The 21,642-nt window shown below is 42.9% G+C and overlaps 1 protein-coding gene across 4 annotated transcripts in view; it reads right to left on the reverse strand.

Moving 5' to 3' along the window:
- LOC126259389 (uncharacterized) overlaps positions 1-21,642 on the reverse strand; it is a 241,129-nt gene that overhangs the window by 76,122 nt on the left and 143,365 nt on the right. For all 4 annotated transcript variants that reach the window (XM_049956150.1, XM_049956148.1, XM_049956149.1 and 1 more), the window contains one exon: positions 7,876-7,924. In XM_049956150.1, the coding sequence (XP_049812107.1) occupies positions 7,876-7,924 (49 nt within the window). The remainder of the gene's footprint in view (positions 1-7,875; positions 7,925-21,642) is intronic.

Here is a 21,642-nt window from a genome sequence, read left to right on the forward strand (position 1 = left end):
AGGGATGTTTAAGAGATGGATGAAGGAGATGTACAGGAGGAGAGAGAAGACATGTACAGGAGGAGAGTGAGGAGATGTACGGGGACAGAAGGAGGAGGTGTAGATGGAGAGGGGGAAGAGAGAGACAGAGAGGATGGAATGAAGGAGGCTGGTGGAGTGTGTAAAGCAGGAGAAGGTAATTGGAAAAGAAAGAGGGAAAGGAGGATATGGTTGGGGGGGGGGGGGGGCAGGTTTTTAACAGAGAGTGGGTGAGGATGATATGTGAAAAGACTCTGACAGAACAATCGCGAACCGGCAGTCTCAATCATCACTGTACTTTCCTCACCACAAATTTTGGCATGCAAACGTATTCATGCATTTTTTACTTAGGACATTTAAAATACATTTACCCAGTCTTCCTCTCATTGACACTGCCTATATGTCTCTCTCCCACTGCCTCCTTTTTTACCATGGGCACCAACGCCCCCCTGCCTCCCCTCCATACCACTTCACCAGCAAGTCTCCTCCCTTCCACCATACCTGAGGTTCCCTTTAAGCAAAGAAGCACAAATAAGCAGAAGTTTTTGTGAAGATGGCAGAATGACAATTGAGGCAGCTGGTTCCCCACTTTTCTGTCAGATTCTTTTCAGGAGCATATTTGCCTTTTTTATGTTTCAACAGGAACACTTTTCAACTGATTCCCTTCTTTTCCCAGCTACAGCAGGGGGAGTTGCTCATACAAAACTAATTCTGTAAGTCATAAAGTCAAAAAAGATCAAAAGTATCTGGACGACACCTGGCTGAAAATGACTTACAAGTTCGTGCTTAAAACATCAATGTAGGCTTGTGCTGTCATAGTGCCATGCAAAACAATGGGCGCAAGCCCCCTCCATGAAAAACATGACCAAACCATAACATCACTGCCTCCGAATTTTACTGTTGGCACTACACATGGTGGCAGATGACGTTCAACAGGCATTCGCCATACCCACATCCTGCCATCAGATCACCACGTTGTGTACCATGATTCGTCAGCCCACACAACATTTTTCCACTGTTCAATCGTCAAATTTTTATGCGTCTTACACCAAGCCTTTACCGGTGTATTGTGTGGCTTATGAGCAACCACTCGAGCGTGAAATCCAAGTTTACTCACCTCCTGCCAAACTGTCACAGTACTTGCAGTGGATCCTGATGCAGTCTGGAATTCCTGTGTGATGGTCTGCATAGATGTCTGCCTATTACACACTATGACCCTCTTCAACTGTCGTCGGTCTCTGTCAGTCAACAGACGATGTCCACCTATACACTTCTGTGCTGTATGTGTCCCTTCACATTTCCACTTCACTACCACATTGGAAGTAGTGGACCTAGGGATTTTTAGGAGTGTGGAAATGATGCCTAAAGATGTATAACACCAGTGACACCCAATCACCTGGACATGTTTGAAGTCTGTGAGTTCCGCGGAGTGCCCCATTCTGCTCCCTCACTATGTCTAATGACTACTGAGGTCGCTGATATGGAGTACTTGGCAGTATGTGGCACCACAATGCACAAAAATGTATGTTTTGGGGGCGTCCAGATACTTTTGATCACATAGTGTACAAGGTTAACATAAAATTGTCCCCCATCCACAGAAAGTTCACACTATTTCACATAAAAAAGCACAATATTTTTAGGCTACAGCTACAGTCTATCAATAATTGGTGCTTGACTTGCAATACGAAGAATTTTGTAACATAAAGTACATTTTGCATGGTGCTTATGCTGCCAGGTGGCATCACCAAATAATTTCCCAGTCAAGATAGCCTGTGTAGCCTGACATGCCCATTATACACAGACAACACATCATAAAACCTTTATGATGTGTTCATTGTATCAGTTAAAACTAAATTTACACGTCCAACCAGATATTATATGCATCTTTTTATGTGCTACAGTATGGTAAATTTGAATCTCTGGATCTCATTAATGGACAATATCATAAAAAGTTTCAAGGTTCCCCAAGTTCATCAACTTAAGAACGTATGGTAAAAATTTTGATGATCTGCCACGAATAAAAATTACAAGACATGGTCATCCCCACAACTGGTACTTTTGATACCCAAAATCATATGTTATCTCCTATTTCGATAATGGATAAATATTTCCAAAAGTAGGAAAATGGTGTTTCTAGATAAATTTCTAAACATCTACAGTTAAAATTTCAGACATGTGCTATGGTTAGTTATGTAGATAAATGCTAAAAACCACTTTTTGCAGAGAACATGTGGTACAAATTTTGACAATCTCCACTATTGGCACTTTTGGTATTAAAAAAGTCATGGTTTTTCTGGGTTTTCACAGGAACTGACACATGAAGAAATGGTGGGAAACCAACTACGACCCACCCTACACCAAACCTAATGCAAAAGAATCAACTGATTTGCTCAATTTTCCTGTACTGTTGGAAGTGTACAATGTTTAAATCTTGGCCTTGTATTGTAGCATAGCTACAGTATGTCGTCCTTCTGATAGGTATACAAATGGTCACTAGGCCCTGGGCTATCCACTGCATTTGGCCCCTTATTTCTTTAAGGGGAGGTTTACTATCTTTTGGTTCAAAAAATTGATTTTTTTATCCTTAAATGTGTTTAGAATCCACCCCTGAAATCGTTTTTCCAGAATTGGAACGTAAATGTTTGTTATTCGTGGTTGAACAAAAAAATGTACCTGCCTGAAATTGGCCTTTTTCACGCACCAGTTATTATACAGGTGCTTGGGAGGAAACACAAAAAATTCAAATGAAAGTTTGACTGTGTGTGTTTGGAAGTCTGCCCCCAAGCATTTGCATTCTGGTGCGAAGACTGTGGAGATTGCGACTTTCCTGGCAGTGAGCAGCTCCAACGAAGGGTATTCAGCAATTCTGAAGACCATAACAATGATGGACGTCACCCTGGGACTCTATTCGGACCCCCGAATTCAAGCGGCCGAAAACCGCTTGTCACTGGCCGTTCGAGCGGCTCTGGAGCAGCACAGGATAGCTCAGATCGAGCAGAATGCCCTCTATGAGGAAGAGGAAGGACTAGTTTATGGACCCGGAATAGCAGATTGAACGTAAGTTGCATAATATTGTTTAATATGTAGTCAAAACTTCAAATGCGTTTTTCTCAAAATGACTTTTTTTTTTATCATGTGGTATAGTAACTTCAAATCTACTGAACCAATTGGCATGATTCTTTGTTTCTGACGAAGCTAACAAAATTGTTATTCTGATCCATCAACTATAAATATTTGTACTTGGCAGACGTAGTCGAAAAATTGATGGGGAAAAAAAAACGGAAATTTCTTTAAATGGCCGCCATTTTGTTTCCTATGGTCCAAATAACTTAAGGGAGGAACAAATCCTAAAGAATCTTATATACTTCACTAACATCAACTCAATTTTGGTTCCAGGCAACCCAGCTGACCTGTGACATACAGCACGTGGAGTTCTACGTCGAAATTTTGTTTCGTTCTGATGGCACTTCTGCCTTTGCTCTTCAACATTTGCGGTCAAAAAATTCGAGTTTGTAAAGGAAATATCAATAAACATTTTGACACCAAATTTGACATTGATATCTACAACATACCCCGAGAAAAAATTCTCGAGGAACACGCTTTTTTTGGGTCAAAGATAGTAAGTACACTTCCCATTAACCAATAGAACTCAAGATATGACACATTGAAAAACAGCATTTTCGTGCACAGCTTTTTGGAACTTATTGGTATAATGCATACAGGATGTGTGTGTGTGTGTGTGTGTTTCAGGCATCACCTCCTAAACCACAAAAATGATTTCAACACACAACGTAAAAAATGATTATCAGTACTGTGGAGTGGGGGATACAAGTTCCTAACTCCCACAGAAGCAGGATTTGAGCAAAAATGTGTTTCTCTGCCCCTGGCATATAGGCTGCCCTGCATAACAATTTGTTATGAAAAGGGGCTACCCTATCGACTTATTTTGTATGGCAGCCTACATGTCAAGGCCCCAGGAGGGGATAGACAAAAAGAGTGGGAGGGAGAGGGGGGAGAGAATGGGGAGGCGGAGAGAAGGGGGAGGAGGCAAGGGGGGAGGGGAAGAGGGAGAGAGAGGAGGAGAGGGGGAAAGGACAGTGGAAGGAGGAGAGTGGGAGTGGACAGTGGGAGGAGGAGAGTGGGAGGGGGAGAGGAGAGTGGGAGTGCGAGAGGGGAGGGGGAGAGGCAGAGGGGGAGAGGGGGAAGGGGGAGAGAGGCAGAGGGGGAAGGGGGAGAGAGGCAGAGGGGGAGAGGGGGAAGGGGGAGAGAGGCAGAGGGGGGAGAGAGGCAGAGGGGGAGAAGGAGAAGGGGGAGAGAGGCAGAGGGGGGAGAGAGGCAGAGGGGGAAGGAGGAGAGAGGCAGAGGGGGAAGGGGAAAGGGGGGAAGGGGAGAGTGGGGAAGGGAGAGGAGAGAGGGACGAGAGAGGGGGGAAGGGAGAGGAGAGAGGGACGAGAGAGGGGGGAAGGGAGAGGAGAGAGGGACGAGAGAGGGGGGAAGGGAGAGGAGAGAGGGACGAGAGAGGGGGGAAGGGAGAGGAGAGAGGGACGAGAGAGGGGGTAGGGAGAGGAGAGAGGGACGAGAGAGGGGGGAGGGACAGATAGGGGGGGAGAGAGAGAGAGAGAGAGAGAGAACAGGAGCAAGTGGGGGTGGGTAGGGAGAGGGGAACATGAGGAGATGGATACAGAGAGGGGAGAAAGAAAAGCAGAATAGGGAGATGGATACAGGAGAAGATGGAGGTAGAATAGAGAGACTGGGATGAGCAGAGACAGAGGGCGAGGAGGAGAGAGGCAGTGAGAGCGAGGAGGAGGAGGAGGAGTGTGTGAACAGACAGAGGTGGAGGAGGAGATGTGCCAAGAGACATGGAAACAGACAGGTACAGAGAAGAGCAGGAGTGGGTGGAAGCAGATGGGTGTCGAACTGGATGGGCACAGAGAGAGGGAGGAGGGGACAGATAGGGGGGAACACATGTAAACAGAGGGAAGGAGGGCATGTGCAGACACAGGGCGAGGAGGAGGAGTGAAACACAGGGCGAGGAGGAGGCGTGCAGGCACAGGGCATGGAGGAGGTGTGCAGAGAGGGGAAGAGGAGATATGCACAGAGAGGGGAAGAGGAGATATGCACAGAGAGGGGAAGAGGAGATGTGCACAGAAATGGTAAGAGGAGACGTGCACACAGAGAGGGTAAGAGGAGACATACAGAGAGAGGGGAAGAGGAAAATGGAAATGCTATGTGGGTAGAGCCTCGCATCAAGTAGACTGTTCGCCTGGTGCAAGTCTTTCTAGTTGACGCCACTTCGGCGACTTGCGTGTCGTTGGGGATGGATGATGATGATAAGGGCAACACAACACCCAGTCCCTGAGCAGAGAAAATCTCCGACCCAGCCAGGAATCGAACCTGGGCCGTAGGTATGACATTCTGTCGAGCTGACCACTCACCTACCAGGGGCAGACAGGGGAAGAGAAGACAAGCAGACTGCGGGGAAGAGGAGACATGATGACAGGGGGGGAGAGGAGACATGCAGACAGGGGGGGAGAGGAGACATGCAGACAGGGGGGAGAGGAGACATGCAGACAGAGGGGAAGAGGAGACATGCAGACAGAGGGGAAGAGTGGACTGGGGACTCAAAAGAAATAAATGTAGGAGGAGATGTACAGTGTGCTGGAGAAGATGTGCAGGGTGTGGGGGAGAAGATGTGCAGAGTGTGGAGGAGGAGATGTACAGAGTGCAAGGGGCAGGAAGGGGTGAATTGGGAGAGAGGGATAGAAGGAGATGAGTGTGTCGAGATGGGAAGGAAAAGATAACACAGCAAGTGGGAGGCAGGAGGAAATGGACAGCAAGAGAGGTGCAAGAAGGAGACTGACAGTGAGATGTGGTGGAGGAGGTCTGAATGGACAGAGAGGGGAGGAAGATGGGGAGAAGCATGAGACAGGCAGAGGGTGTGGACAGAGATAGGGGCAGGACAAGGTGGATAAGCAGATGGGGGCCAGAGAAGGTGGATAAGCAGACAGGGGCAGGATAAGGTGGATAAGCAAATGAGGGCAAGGAGGAGGTGGATAAGCCAAGTGGGGGGGGGGGGGGGGAGGTGGAGGTGGATAAGGAAATAGGGGGAGGTGGAGGTGGATAAGGAAATGGGGGGAGGTGGAGGTGGATAAGCAAATGGGGGCAGGAAGAGGTGGATAAGCAAATGGGGGCAGGAAGAGGTGGATAAGGAGATGGGACGGGAGGAGATGGATAACGAGAGGTTGGGCAGAGAAGATCGACAAAGAGAGGGATATTCCGGAGAATGACACAGATTAGGAACAGGAGAGGGAAAAAGAGAGGGGAAGGAAGGGAGGGAGGAGAAGGGGGGGGGGGAAGAGGAGACAGTCAAAGTGAGAGACAGAGAGAGGTGGGTTGGGGTGGAGAAAGAGACGGACAGATAGAGTGGGAGGAATAAATGGACAGAAAGAAGGGGAGGAGGAGGTGGACAGATAGGTTATGGGATGATGAGAAGAACAGATAGGAGGAGTATTAGTAGGATACAGTGAAGTTTGAGGATGAGATATGAGCCATATATGTGTGAAATGTGTATGCATCTGAAAATGCAGGAAAAAGACTAGTTACTTACATACGAAGAACCAGATTTTAATATTTCACAAATTAAATTTTAAATCATGTGGAAATTGTTGGTTTTTGAGAGAGTTAATTACATTCTTCATTTCTGTAGTTGAGCAGAGTAATTACGCTTTGTTCATATGTATGTGGTGTTGGCACTGTCGATTGCATTGTTTTTTATTAAACTGTCAACTGCAATTTTCTGAGCTACTTCCAGGAAGTGATTTCTAAATGTGTTGGTTTCCTGACTGTCTTCACTTATTATTTGGCTGTTTTTTAATAGCTATAACCTTAAATTTCTTAATGAGTTTTATAGTTTTGCATTTTAAGTATTACCCTTATAGATTTAACTTTATTATCTGAATTGTTGATTTCAGACATTATACAGGGGTCCTTTGATTTTTTGCCACTATTCTTACGATGTCACAGTATTCTTATCATATGAAATCAGTCCTACCAATGTATAGATAGGTACTTATACATGAATAAAAGTAACAAGAGTAGCTACTTTAACTCAAAAGGAAAATTCTCTCGAGATGAATTACTGGTCGCTTCTTACCTTCAGGAGAAATGTCAGTACTGCCAAAAGTACATATTAAAGTACATACACTCCAATCTTTTGGAACTATTAGTTCATTCCTCGAGTTTGAGTGACACAGCCTCCTTTTCAACATCTCTCTCCATTCCAAGGCAAGCATTATTAATTGCAATAGCTAGGATGGTGCAGGTCTTTCATATATGTATATCAGCAGTACTAACATTTTGAAGGCAAGTGATGGTCAGCAATTTTGCCTCATTATTTTATAGAATATCTTTTCTATGATTTTTGTAGGAAGGACATAGCCTCTGATGGATGACAAGACAATATCAAACAAGTATTTTCTGTACAACAGCAGTTTTCAAGTAAATTTATAGTATTTTAACCCATATGAAAGTTATGTATTCCAAACAACAACAGAAAAAGGTAGATAGTATTCCAAAGCATTTGAGAAGTAAGTTCAAATGTGCAGACAGTCACAGTGATTATAATGTGATAAAATAAAAAAATAGTTTTGTAGCAGGAAACTAGCACAATTTACTTATATTCTACAGATATTTTCTGACTACCGACTTACAGCCTTAAGCAGAACAGTCACTTTGACATTCTCTGCATTTCAACGCAGGACTACTTACTACTACATAAATAATTATTGCTGCCTTATTTTTATTTCATTTTATTTTATTATTTTTACTATAGGAATAAGCTTTACTTATTGCTATTACCTGAGCCTTCAGATGTATCCAGGAGTGTTTTAACAACTTTACTGTTTGCCTGAAAGATGAGAAAAATCATACATAAATGTAAAAAAATAGAAGCTGTACAAAGTAAAGAGGAGAAATCTTATATAACAATGAGAAAACAATTACAACACTAAAAGATCTTATATAACAAAAAGGAATAAATTATATGACAAAATAAGTATTTATGAAAATTTTGGAAAGTTTTGGCTGAGATTTACAAATTATTTACAAATAAAGAAGATGACTCATTGAAAGACAGAAGTGCTGCAATAGACACACAAACAAAAGGTAGAAAGCTTGTCTAGCTTTCCGAATGCGTTTCTCAGGTTTGTCGGACAATCGTGAACACCCCCCACAGACGCACACAACACACAGAGACATAAACCTGCCTCCCTACGTTGTGCTCAGTCAACTGCTAGCACTTTCCTGGCTAACAGGGTGTGTAATGGGAGGGGTGAAGGATGGAGAAAGGTGTGAGGCAGGCAGGAGGTTGGGGGAAGCGCCTGGTGGCTCATAAGAGATTGGGAAGCTGTCTGTAAGCTAGCTAGGGGTGCAGGTATAGGGGACAGATGGCAGATAGCTGGACACACCATTTCATAGACTACATTGTGAGATAACAGTACACAACTAGCTGATGTGGGACCACAAATTGGGCAGGATACTGGGACAGGGAATGGTGTGACATGAGTGGGAGGGGGGAATGGAGGGAGGGGGGGTCGCAGTGAGTTAGCTTTGATTTAGGCCAGGAAGGTTATGAGATTGGAGCTCCCAGCTTGGATAAGCTGCTAATGGTGGGGAGGATCAAGATGGCACGATTTGTGAAGCAGCCACTGAAATCTCACATGTTGTGCTGTGTTTTATGTTGTGCCACTGGATGGTCCACCATGTTTTTGGCAACAATTTGGTGGTGGCCATTAATTCTAGTTGATGGCTGGTCAGTTTTCATACCAATGTAAAATGCTGTGCTGTGGGTGCAGCAGAGCTGGTACATAACAAGGCTGCTTTCACAGGTGGCCTGGCCTCTGATGGGATAGGATAAGTCTGTCATGGGACTGGAGTAGGTGTTGGTGGATTGGGCAGGTCTTGCATCTGGGTCTTCCACTCTCTTATGATCCCTGTGGCAGGGGATTGGGAGTGGGAATGGCATAGGGGTGGACTAGGATGTTGAGCAGGTTGGGTTGGCAGAATCTTGGGTAGGATGTCCCTCATTTCAGGGCACAATAATAGATAATCAAAGCTCTGGTGAAAACATGATTCAGTTGTTTCAGTCCAGGGTGGTTCTGGGTGACAAGGGGGATGCTTCTTTGCAATTGATTCTTGGGATAGATGTGAGGATCAGGAGAGTGTGGAACACGGCACAGAAGATCTGTTTGTGAATTAGGTCTAAAGTGTATTGCCTGTCTGCAAATGCCTTTGTGAGGCCTTCAGCAGACAGCACAAGGGAGTCCTCATCAATGCAGATGTATGTATAATGAGTGGCCACACCGTAAGGGAGGGCATTTTTGGTGTGGAAGGGGTGGCAGCCGTTGAAGTGTAGATTCCGTTGGTGATTGGTGGGTTTATTGTGGTCCGAGGTGTGGATTAAGCTATCTGAGAGGAGGACATTGATATCTATGAAGGTGGCAAGATAGGTGTAGGAGCAGGTGATGTAAATGGAAGAGAAGGTGTTGAGGTTGTGGAGGAATGAGAATAAGGTTCCTGGCCTTGGATCCAGATTATAAAGATGTCATCAGTAAACCACAACCAGACCAGTGGTTTGGGGTTCTAGGAAGCTAGGAATGTTTCCTCTAGGTGGCCCATGAAGAGGGTAGTGTAAGAGGGTGCCGTGTGGGTGCCCATGGCTGTGCCACGAATTTGTTTGTACACCTTCCCTTCAAAGATGAGGTAGTTATGGGTTAGGGCGTAGTTGCTTAGGTGTATGAGGAATGAAGTGGTGGGTTTGGAATCTGCAGGGTGTTGGAAGAGGTGGTGTTCAATTGCGGTGAGGCCATGGGCGTGAGGGATGTTGGTGTATAGGAAGGTTGCATCATCAGTGACGAGTAGGGATCCGGGAGGTAAGTGTTTAAGGATGGTTGAGAGCCGGTACAGGTAGTGGTTGGAATCTTTAATATGGGATGCTAGGTTCTGGGCAATTGGTTGGAGATGTTGATCAACAAGAGCCGAGATCCTTTCAGTGGTGGCACTGTAATCAGCCACAATAGGGTACCTAGGATTGTTAGGTTCGGGGATTTTGAGGAGCATGTAGAAGGTGGGTGTGCGGGCTGTTGTTGGGGTGAGTCGGGAGATGGATTCCGGGGAGAGGATCTTTCCTCTTGCCTTTATAACAAACTCTGCAACGACCACAACACATGCGGTCGCACGCTACTTTTGTTGCACCCTGTAGTACTTGCAGTGTCCGTTATGAGAAACACACACACAACTCCACACGCACTGCCACTCCCAATAACAGTTTAACAAACTTCAAATAACTCAAAATCCACCCTCTTTCACGTATCACTCCTGATCTGCCTGTGCCTTTTTCATTTGTATCTCTTACGCGTGATGACAGATCTCCTTCTCCCGCTCCCTACAGTGAAAACACTTCTTTGCCATCAACCCCTCCAACACCCTGCCTGTCGCAGTTCATACCACCATCTGACCGTGACCTTCCCACACTCTCACCTAACCATCCTCTGGTCACCTTCCAGAAATTCCTAACTTCCAACCTGGCCTCACCATCCTTCCCCAGGACCCCCCCAAGAACAACAACCTCTCAACAGAAGAAAGGACAGTCCTACACAACCTAAAAGCAGATCCTCACCTGATCATAATCCCAGCAGACAAAGGTTCTACTGCTGTTGTGATGAACCAGACTGACTATCTGGTGGAGGGACTCCACCAGTTGTCCGACACCTCCACCTACAAGCTCAGCGGAAGTGACCCCACCCCACAAGTCTAACATAACATCCAATCCCTGCTGAAACCCTCAGGCCCTCCCCTGAATCCACTTTCCTATTCACCCCAACAACAGCCCATACCCCCCCCCCCCCCCCCCGCCGTTACATGCTCTCCTAAATCCACAAACCTAACAATCCTGGGCGCCAAATTTTGGCTGGTTACAGAGCCCCACTGAAACAATCTTGGCCCTTGCTGATCAACATCTCCAACCAATGACCCAGAACCTAGCATCCCACAAAGATTTCAACCACTACCTGCACCTGCTCTCCAACATCCCTAAACCCTTACCTTCCAGATCTTTACTCACCACTGTTGATGCAACCTTCCTATACACCAACATCCCTCATGCTAATGCCTATGGTCATACAGCGATTGAACACTACCTCTCCCAACGCCCTGCAGATTCCAAACCCACCACTTCATTCCTCGTACACCTAACCAACTGCAACTTAACACAAAACTAATTCACCTTTGAAGGAAAGGTATGCAAGCAAATTCATGACACAGTCATAGGCACTTGCATGGCACCATCCTATGCCAACCTCCTAATGAGCTACCTAGAGGAAACATTTCTAGTTTGCTAAAACCCTAACCTCCTGGTCTGGTTCATGTTTATTGATGACATGTTTATAAACTGGATCCTCGGACAGGAACCTTATACTCCCAAGAACCAACCACAAAGAAGAGTCCCCCCTTGTCACCCAATACTGCCCCAGACTGGAATGACTGAACTGTGTCGTTCATCAAGGCTTTGGTTATCTATGATGCCCTGTTATGAGGAACATCCTACCCTAGATACTTCCAACCCCTTCCCAAGTGGTGTTCCACTGCCCACCCAACCTCCACAACATCCTAGTTCACCCCTATGCCATTCTCATCCCCCAGCCAGTGGCACAACATGCAGCAGAGAACATGCAAGATTTCAGTGGCTGCTTCACAACTCATGCTATCTGGATCTTCCTAACCACCATCACCACCACCACTAACAACAACTTTTCTCAGCTGCGCAGATGGTAGCTAGCTTACAGCACAAGCTTCACTCTCATACCCATCCAGGCCTAAACCTAAGGTAAGTCACTGCCCTCCACCCCCACGCAATAGTGTGTGTGCGTACACCATCCCCCGTCTCAGCACCCCTGCCCAATTTGTCTCTACACATCAGCTAGTGGTGTACTATTATCTCATGCCCTAATGTAAGAAATTGTGTGCCCAGGTGTCTGCCACCTACACCCCTAGCTAGCCTACAGACAGGTTCCCACTGTCCCACGAGTCGCTAGACGCTCCCCTCAACCCCTCCCTACCTCCTGCCTCTCTCCATCCCTCACCCCACACCAACCCACACCCTCACCCCAGCCCAGCACCCTCACCATTGGCCAGGAAAGAGATGGCTGTCAACTGAGCAAAATGCAGGGAGGCAGGAGTGTGCCTGTGTGCGTGTGTGTGTGTGTGTGTGTGTGTGGAGGGGGCATGCATGTGGACGTGCATGTTTTTCCTACAAGCTTGAAAAAGGAAGTGCTTTCTACCTTTAGTTTGTGTACTTATCGATGATGTAGCGCTTCTGCCTTCAGCTGAGTCATCTTATTTGTTCCTAAATAAGTATTTAGCAGTTTACAAATGTATAGCTCACAACAGAACAAGTAAACAGGGTCCCGAGGGTAAAAAGGCCCCGAGTTCGAGCCTCGGTCGGGCACACAGTTTTAATCTGCCAGGAAGTTTCATATCAGCGCACACTCCGCTGCAGAGTGAAAATCTCATTCTGGGAAGTAAACAGATTTTTCTCAAGCTCCGAAACCCTTTGCAGTTTTTAAGTGCTCACGTCATTATCAAGAGGATATTGCAGACTGTGAGGTAATTAATGGTATCACCCTTATCTACCTCTGCTCATATCTGCTACTACCAGTTGTTACATTTCTGGTACCTAGTCCCTTGTCACATGAAGTGTTGTTTTCATTCCATGTCTGCTACATTTAGTGAAAACAATTCTTCATATACTTTGAGTACCAGGGAAATCAATAAGATAGGATGATGTGATGATTTAAGGTGAGTAGCACTCAATATCATGGTCATCAGTGCCTTGACAGAAAGTCAGCATGACAATCTTATGGGTGGGGACGAAAGCTGCCCCTGCATATGAGGACAGCTTTCATCCCCAAACACGGAGCAGTTGATAATGCATTAAAGTCTGCCTCACTTCCCCAGCAATTTGAGGATGAGGTCTGACAGATCAAAAAATTTCAACACTCTTGTAACACTGGAAGCAGTATCGATGAGGATGGTGGGCAGATCTCCATCATGACTGAGGGCTGTCCTAATATCAGTATATAGAACACATGTTACCAAAATATGCTGAACTGAAAGTGGCACAACACAAACCTCACAGAGTGCTGGATCCTCCTGCCAGAGGAGGAAGCCATGTGTTAAAGGGCTATGTCCAATGTGCAGTCTGGTAAGCAGAATGTCTTTCCAGTGGTGAGATTGACATGAAGTCCGCCACACCTGTGTGTTCGATTTGAGCCACCACAGTTTGTTTTCTGTAATCTGCAACCATTCAGTCTCCAACTGACGCATGATGCGTCTATCAGAAAATGAGATGATGGTGTGCAATGGAATGGGACACTGACGGACAACACCATCCCAACATGCTTCCTTGGCTGCTTTGTTGGCAATGTCATTTCCCTGTGTTCCAATGTGGCCAGGTACCCAGTAAAAAATCACATCATTGTCATGGTGTTGGAGCCACTGTAAAGACTCATGGATGAGCTGAATCAACTGGTCTACTGGATACATTTGGTGAAGTGCTTGTAGTACACTAACCAAGTCGGAACAGACAAGAAACCTTGTTCGGTGATGTTTGTGAATCCTCTACACTGCCAACATAATGCCATATAACTCCACATCATAATTTGTAAATTGTTTTGGAAGACGCACTTTGAAAACCCTATCAAAGAAAACAGCAGAACGACGGAGGACACTCTCTTGCTGGGATCCATCTGTAAAAGCAATGATAAAACTGTGATATGTACTTAAAATGGAAGAAAAAGAAGTTTTAAAAATGTAAGCTGGAGTACAAGTTTACTTGTACCGTGTCATGCTTAAAATAACTTTGGGCCTCTGAAGACACTAACAAGGCAATGCTTTCTATTCCTGGTTGTGTATTTGGAGGTCTGATAGACCCAAATCCTTGAGACGGTCAGTAGCATGTATCCTGAATAGCTTCATCGCATGGGGCCAATTCCTGAATAGCCATTCAAAGTTGGGATGGGCCATTGCACTAAATGCCAATCACTGAGGTGAATGTGTGTGTGTGTGTGTGTGTGTGTGTGTGCGCGCGCGCGCGCGTGCGCACCTTTGCGTGTGTCTGCGCGTGTGGAGGGGATGAAGGGGGGTGAGAGACTGAACCTTGAGCAATACCTTAATTTTTATTTTGTTCTGTTGATGGAATCTTTTAACATGGAAGTCTATTTTACGAAGTAGAGGTAAATATCATGTAAACAGAATGTCGGTGAAGGCTGTATCATTAATAACTTAACATTAATTTGCCTAGAAACATTTTATTGTAACAATTACCAAAGACTTTGGTAAGATAGAAGGAAACTGCAAAGGAATAAGTTCCTTGTTTTATTTTGCCGTAACTTAATTACTGAGAAAAAGTATGACTACGTGATAGTAACCAAACAGGGGGTGTTCAAATATTAGTTGAAAACTATGCAAGTGAACACCACAAGTTTTGTTTTTAAAAGTCTGGAAAACAATGAACAAGTATCATTACAAACATAATTGCAAGTCATTTAAAGCTATGTATACTATTCCATACAACAATGTTTCAAAAACATAGATTCTGCCATTGATAAATTACAGAACAACTGAAGGATTGGCAAGATAGGCTGGAGGAAGGGGTTACAAAATCAAGGAAGGTTCTGCTGAAGCAAGGAAAGTTAGATGGGAAACAATGCGCTATATTGGTTCTCAACTGCCCATTTCTGTGACAAAGATGTTAGGTGAATCTAATTTTTGTCAACATTCTTATTTCCTGTTAAGTAATTCCCTGACTGTTTTTTTCTTATTTTTAGGCATTTAATTTTTAATACGATAATGCTCCTTGATTACCCAATGAGAGAGTCCTTGTCTTGAAAGGAGGATATAAGATGAACATCAACAAAAGTGAAACGAGGATAATGAAATGTAGTCAAATTAAATCGGGTGATGCTGTGGGAATTAGGTTAGGAAATGAGACGCTTAAAGTAGTAAATGAGTTTTGATATTTGGGGAGCAAAATAACTGATGATGGTCCAAGTAGAGAGGATATAAAATGTAGAATGGCAATGGCAAGGAAAGTGTTTCTGAAGAAGAGAAATTTGTAAACATCGAGTATAGATTTAAGAGTCAGGAAGCCTTTCCTGAAAGTATTTGTATGGAATGTAGCCATGTATGGTAGTGAAAAGTAGACGATAAATAGTTTAGACAAAAAGAGAATAGAAGCTTTCGCAATGTGGTGCTACAGAAGAATGCTGAAGATTAGATGGGTAGATCACATAACTAATGAGCAGGTATTGAGTAGAATTGGGGAGAAGAAAAATTTGTGGCACAACTTGACTAGAAGAAGGGATCGGTTGGTAGGACATATTCTGAGGCATAAAGGGATCACAAATTTAGTATTGGAGGGCAGCACGGAGGGTAAAAATCGTAGAGGGAGACCAAGAGATGAATACACTAAACAGATTCAGAAGGATGTAGGTTACAGTAGGTACTGGGAGATGAAGAAGCTTGCACAGGATAGAGTAGCATGGAGAGCTGCATCAAATCAGTCTCTGGACTGAAGACCACAACAACAACAAAACAACAATGGTATTGTCAGTAATTCAGTTTCCTTTTTATATTAAAGTTACTCCTCTGAAAAAGACAAATTTCTCTCTCCTAGAATAAATAATGAATGTGAAATTTAATTTCATTATAGTGTTGTTTACTGACAATTTCTTCACTTTTCCCAGAACCACATCAAATTCGGAATGCATTGTTCACTTTTAACAGGAAAAACACACGATGTCAACTCTCGCAGATTATATTACTGTCACGGCTACATAAAACAATGGCGCAAATTAGAAATAAGTACAGCAGCTGTAATGTGTTCAACTAATATGAAGGAAAGTCATAGGAGATGATTTAGCCAAGGAGTTGGTGGCATGTATCTCTCCTTTTCTATCAGTTTTAATTTTCTTGATATTTCAGAGGAAAAGAGTACTAAAATAAGAATACACAGATGTGCAAACTCTTTGCGTGTGACAGCATGTGAACATAATGACTGAATTCAGTGCACCATCAGTTCTTCTTCACTATTTATTCTTCAACCCTGTACATGGAATGGCTCTTTTTATTAATAATAATTTTATTAAGGCACATTAATGTAGTACATAAGTATGATATTTGCTGATCTGTTGATTACAAGCCCAATGGTAGTTATCCTGAAGAGTGTCAACTGTATACAAAACAAATAAAATTTAGGTAATATGTACATGGAGAATACACCATTGCTCACAAAATATATAGGGCACCTAACAGTTAACGGGCACCAACAAAATTAATTAGTTTTTAAAGGAAGTCCTCCATCATAACTAAACACCCCCCTCCCCCCCAAACACACACACAGTGAAAAGATTCTGTAAGACACTACACTGGTGTACTACTACTACAGACAGCATAATTAATTAAGCCGCTTCATTGTGGGCATAAAAATGCAGACAACAAATTCTTTAAGATTGATGATGTCTCTTGCATGCTGAAATAGTAGAATGGATATCAGAATGTCAAACACAGATGTAGATGTATAAAGTTACAACTGAATAACGCAATTAGTACACAATAAAAAGATAACAACTGGTTAATAGGTTGCATTAACTTGTTTAATAACCTTCAAAAAGTCAGTTGTAATACATCTTGTATTTTATATCAAAGACATTATACAAGCAGTACTCTTAGCAAGTTGAAAGATGGGATACATACTCAAATGTTACCCAGTTAAAAGCATGAAAGCAGTAGCTTGCTTTCTTCTCCTCATTCTCTTGTTACCTAGTGGTTTCTCAATAGCTGTACAGTGTATACTTTACTTTACATAGTCAGGACCAGAGGACTGTGTGCAGCTACAAGGCTTCCACTGGATTTTGTTTTGTGCCTTCTGTTGCCAAACACCCTCCATACTGACCTGCAGCAAGTCCTTGTGGATTCCATTGCTTCACCTTTTCTCTGGTCTTCCTACTGGTCTTCTTCCACAGGGAGTAAACTCTATGCATTTCAAAGGCCACCAGTGTTCATCCATCCTAGCAACATGTCCTGACCATGCACGACACTGGCTTCACATCTGGCCTACAATGTTTGGTCTATTGTAGATTTCAACCAGTTCACATTTAAGCCAGATCCTCCATACTCTAGTGATCTCATCTTGTACCAGACTATAGGTCTTCCTTAGGACTTTTTGCTCAAAAATGAGATGATTATTTAAGTCATTTTTCCAGACACTCATAGTTTCATGACCAAAGAGCCCTACAAGTTGGATCACTGTTCTGTACAGCTGGAGTTTGAAATTCCTTGAGAAACTGTACAATTTAAAAAGCTCACTCAGGCTGAAGTATGATTAGTCTGCAGCTTGGACCCCTCTCTTTGATTTATGTCTCACACAATACATCCTTTTTAAAGATTCCCTCGAAATATTTAAAATTGTGAACCTTTTCATGTGATTGGTTTCTGACTACCAGAGGCTGGAACGGGTCTCTTGAACAGGATGAGTCCTACTCATCACCAGGCACTCCGTATTTGATTCGCTGCCACCTCCATGCTATCACTCATCAGCATCAGTTCCTGCTTAGATCTGAACAACAGCACCACATGACCAGCAAATGTGAGACGTGTAGTTTTCTCAACCTCGGCCTCTATCCCATCAATGATCTTCTGGAAAGCTTCCCTCATTGTCTTTGGAGTGTTGGGCTGAACAATATCAGTGACACATAATCTCCTTGTCTCAACCCTGTGTTTAGTAGAAGCTCTCCATGACTTTGTTCTAGAACTTCACTTTACCTTCTGAATCAGTGAAACAAACTCAAACTGGGCTGATGACTTTCTTGAGTATTTAGACTCAGTTAGGCAATTCGTCAGGCTCTCCAGGCAGCTGCAATCATACAGTTTATTAAAATCTATGAAGAACACAAGCAGGTCAACATCATATTCCTACATCTTCACAGTGACCTGTCACAGCACACAGATGTTCTTGACAGTCAAATGTCCCTTTCTGAAACCCTCCTAATATTCACCAATAACTTTTTCTGCAAATAGCTGGAGTCTGTCCAGTATACAGTTGGACATGAATGATAGAGACATTCAGGAGGGCAATTCCTCAGTAGTTGGTGCAGCCTATTCCCACCTTCCATGTGTATAGGGCATGCAACTGCAGTCCTCCAAAATCTAGATAGTCTTGATTAATTTTACTTTTGGAGTCTCTCCCATCCAGTTTGAATTACTACTGCCTGGATTCCATCTTCTTCTGGACTGTCATTCTTCTTCAGCTTCATTACATGATTCTTTATTCCCTCCAGTGTAGGCGGTGGAGAATCTGAATCTACAATGTCAGGTGACTGAAATTTAAACAGATCTTCAGGTCCATCACCGTTGAGGATCTCACTGAAGTATTGTTTCCACCTCTCAGCAATATCAAATTCATTGGTGAGTATGGTCCCCTTATTGTTGTTGATGAATTTTTGTCAACACCGGTATCCCTTCTTCAAGAAGTTAACTTCACAGTACATCTTTTGCCCCTCTTTTCCCATGAAATCTTGTTAAGCCTTCTCTGTCATTCCTTTGACGTACATTCTCTTTCCTTTCCTCAGGGCTGCTTGTATAATTCTCCATAACTCTTTGAATTGTGCTTTGCCTTATGCAAAATCTACACCTCACCGCCAGTTCTCCTTCGCTTCTCTTCTCTTGGCTAATGTCTTAATGCATTTGTTCCCAAACCAAATAATCTTGCCCCTTTTCTGCTTCTTAATAACTGCATTTGCCACATCATTTACTGCATCCTTGACTTCTTTCCACACTTTTTATGGGTTCTTTTCTGAATCCTATTTCTTCAGGATTTCAAACCGGTTGCTAAGCTGGAGATGAACTTCATCTTTCTTTGCAGTATGTCTTGAGTGTTTCGACATGGTAGATAGACAGCTTTTTTTGCTACGAAGTCATTGCTCCTGCACTCTGAGCCCTGTGTTGTTTCTAAATCCATCATCCAGTAATTTGCAATATGCTCTGATTAATTGTTTTAGCGTCTGGTGACACCAAAGGGCCTCTGTGTACATCCTTCGATTGGAAATTTGTGCTGTTGAAAAACACAACTTTGATGTTGCAAAGGTTATGACCCTGATGCCATTGTTGCTGAGTTCATATAAACTCTCTCTTCCAGTTACTGAATGGAACACATCTTCTCCTCCCACTTCAACACTCACATTGCCCAGTAGGAATTCACATTTGCTATGGTATCCATGACTAACTCCAATTCTGCATAGAACTCACCCTTCACTTGGGATGTGCTTTCTTCTGTGGGTGTATGGCAGTTCACAAATGACATTCTACGTATCTTTATGTCAAGTATCAATATTACTATTCTAAGGGTCTCTGACGTAAACACATGCACATCGGTAGCTAGAGCCTTACTCATAAAAATACCATACCCAGTTTGTTTCCTGTCTCTCAGGTACCATAAAAGATTTTACATTTCAACATCAAGGGCACAAGTATCCTCCCAATGAACTTCCTGTAAAGAAACTAGATCCATGCTACCGGAAATGTATCTCCATTCATTTCTTTGTGGATATGAGTAGTTTTCTTTGATTTAAACAACATACAGTTTTTCACGAGCCCTGCTGGTGTGGTGTATCTGCATGGAGAAGAGTCAATATACTACCTTTTCCAATGTGTTGTGGCATGGTGCCAGTTACTGAATTGTCTGTCCAGCCTGTTCTCACTGAATGGATTCCATTTACACACATTTTATCAAACCACGTAACATAATCTAAGTTGTCTTTTGATATCGTCTTAATAACAAATTCATTAAGGTGGCTCCACAATGTATACATTAAATAAGTTCACTTAACATAAACTATCAAGCAACAACATTTTTCACTGCAAGCTATACAAATTAACTGTTGTAGATTTCTTAATTTCAAAATATCAGAATAAATAAGAATCTTCCATTGGTTCTTGGTAGAGCAACATTGTAATAAATGAAAAGTGCTAGTTTGCTTTTGTTCTACAGTATCACTTTTATTGTGTTAACCGGTTTTCAGCTTTCAAGGCCATCTTCAGACATTTACTGACTATTGTCCCCAAAGACGTTACACTGTTTGTAAACAACATTGGAAAAGAAGTTACACATCTAGATCTAGACGGGTAACTTTTCCGATGTCATTTACAAATATCGTAGCTTTTTTGGCAACAATAGTCAGGAAATGTCTCATGGCCTTGGGAGCCGAAAACCGGTTAACACAATAAAAATAATGCTGTAGGACAAAAGCAAACAGTTTTTTCATTAGTGCTTGATAATGATTATGAATCTGATATTGTTCTTTTCAATATTTTTGAGCAGAAACTAAAATGTTTTCCAAAGTAATAACTTCAGCAGTAGATATAGTTTTGCCTATTTGCATAAAATTATTTTTATGGTCGCACAATGGAACATGCATATTTGGTGGTCCCTTCCCTTCCCTCCTGCTTCTGCAACTTACTGCACCTGGCCACCAACGAACTGCAGGTTAAGTCAACTAGCAAGACCTATCACCGCAGAACGGGCAACAAACTGAGCATGTGGAGACTGAGAAACATGCTGCAAATGGCTCACAGCCAGCTTCTACCACAAGACTCAGTGAAATGTCAATCACAAAGTAATTTTAATGAAAGTATAGAATGACTGGGGCACCTGTTTTATATAAACTATGAATAGACCATTTCCAAATTGTATAGCTTGTTCCCACATTTTTCGTCTATTTCGTATTACGAATTTCCAAGGCTTCCTTGATATCTGTGTACCATTAACAAGTTTTTTGTGATGCTGTGGTAACCCATCCCCAACCCCCAACCAAGAGGACCAAGGTTTTTAATTTTGGGGTAACCTTCCCCTATATGAATTCCTTCTCTGCAGCTGTTGAGTTTTATATCCCCTTTTCTTAAAATCAAAAGGATCAAGGACAGTTAGTGGGAGAACAGGGCATTGTGAGACATGCTCCTGTCTGTAAATACAAAAGTTTAAAACCACATCATGTTTTGAAAGCATAGGTTTTCAAGTTGGTATAGGAGGTACTCCATTTACTGCCAGAGTAAATGAGACAGTACCTAATATGAAAAAAAATTACTGCACTGAAACCTCATCACAACTAACAACTGTGCAAAAGTTTTGGGAAATGTGCATCACTGTGTAACAAGTGTACTCTGAAACAAAACTAAATGCATTAGACCAGGCTTCAATGACAAAATTAATTACCATTGTCAACTTTATGGGCTAAGCTTTTTTCATTGCTGTAACAATATGAGAGCAGCAAAAAAGAAATTGATGTTTCAAGCAAGCAAGTAATTTTACCGAAACTTCTGTCGTATTCCAAATACAAAATAGTGTTTTAAAATATGTGTTTACTTTACAAGAGAACAAACCAGGACAGGTTTAGGAGCTTTTAGCTCAGTTTAGTTGCAGTTACCAGAAATACAACCAGAAATACACCCATCAGACTAAACTTTCCAATATAGCCCATAGCAGATATAGTATAAAAAGCAAATTTATATGGAGTA

The sequence above is a fragment of the Schistocerca nitens genome, chromosome 5 (genome assembly GCF_023898315.1).
Source record: "Schistocerca nitens isolate TAMUIC-IGC-003100 chromosome 5, iqSchNite1.1, whole genome shotgun sequence".
NCBI lineage: Eukaryota > Metazoa > Arthropoda > Insecta > Orthoptera > Acrididae > Schistocerca > Schistocerca nitens.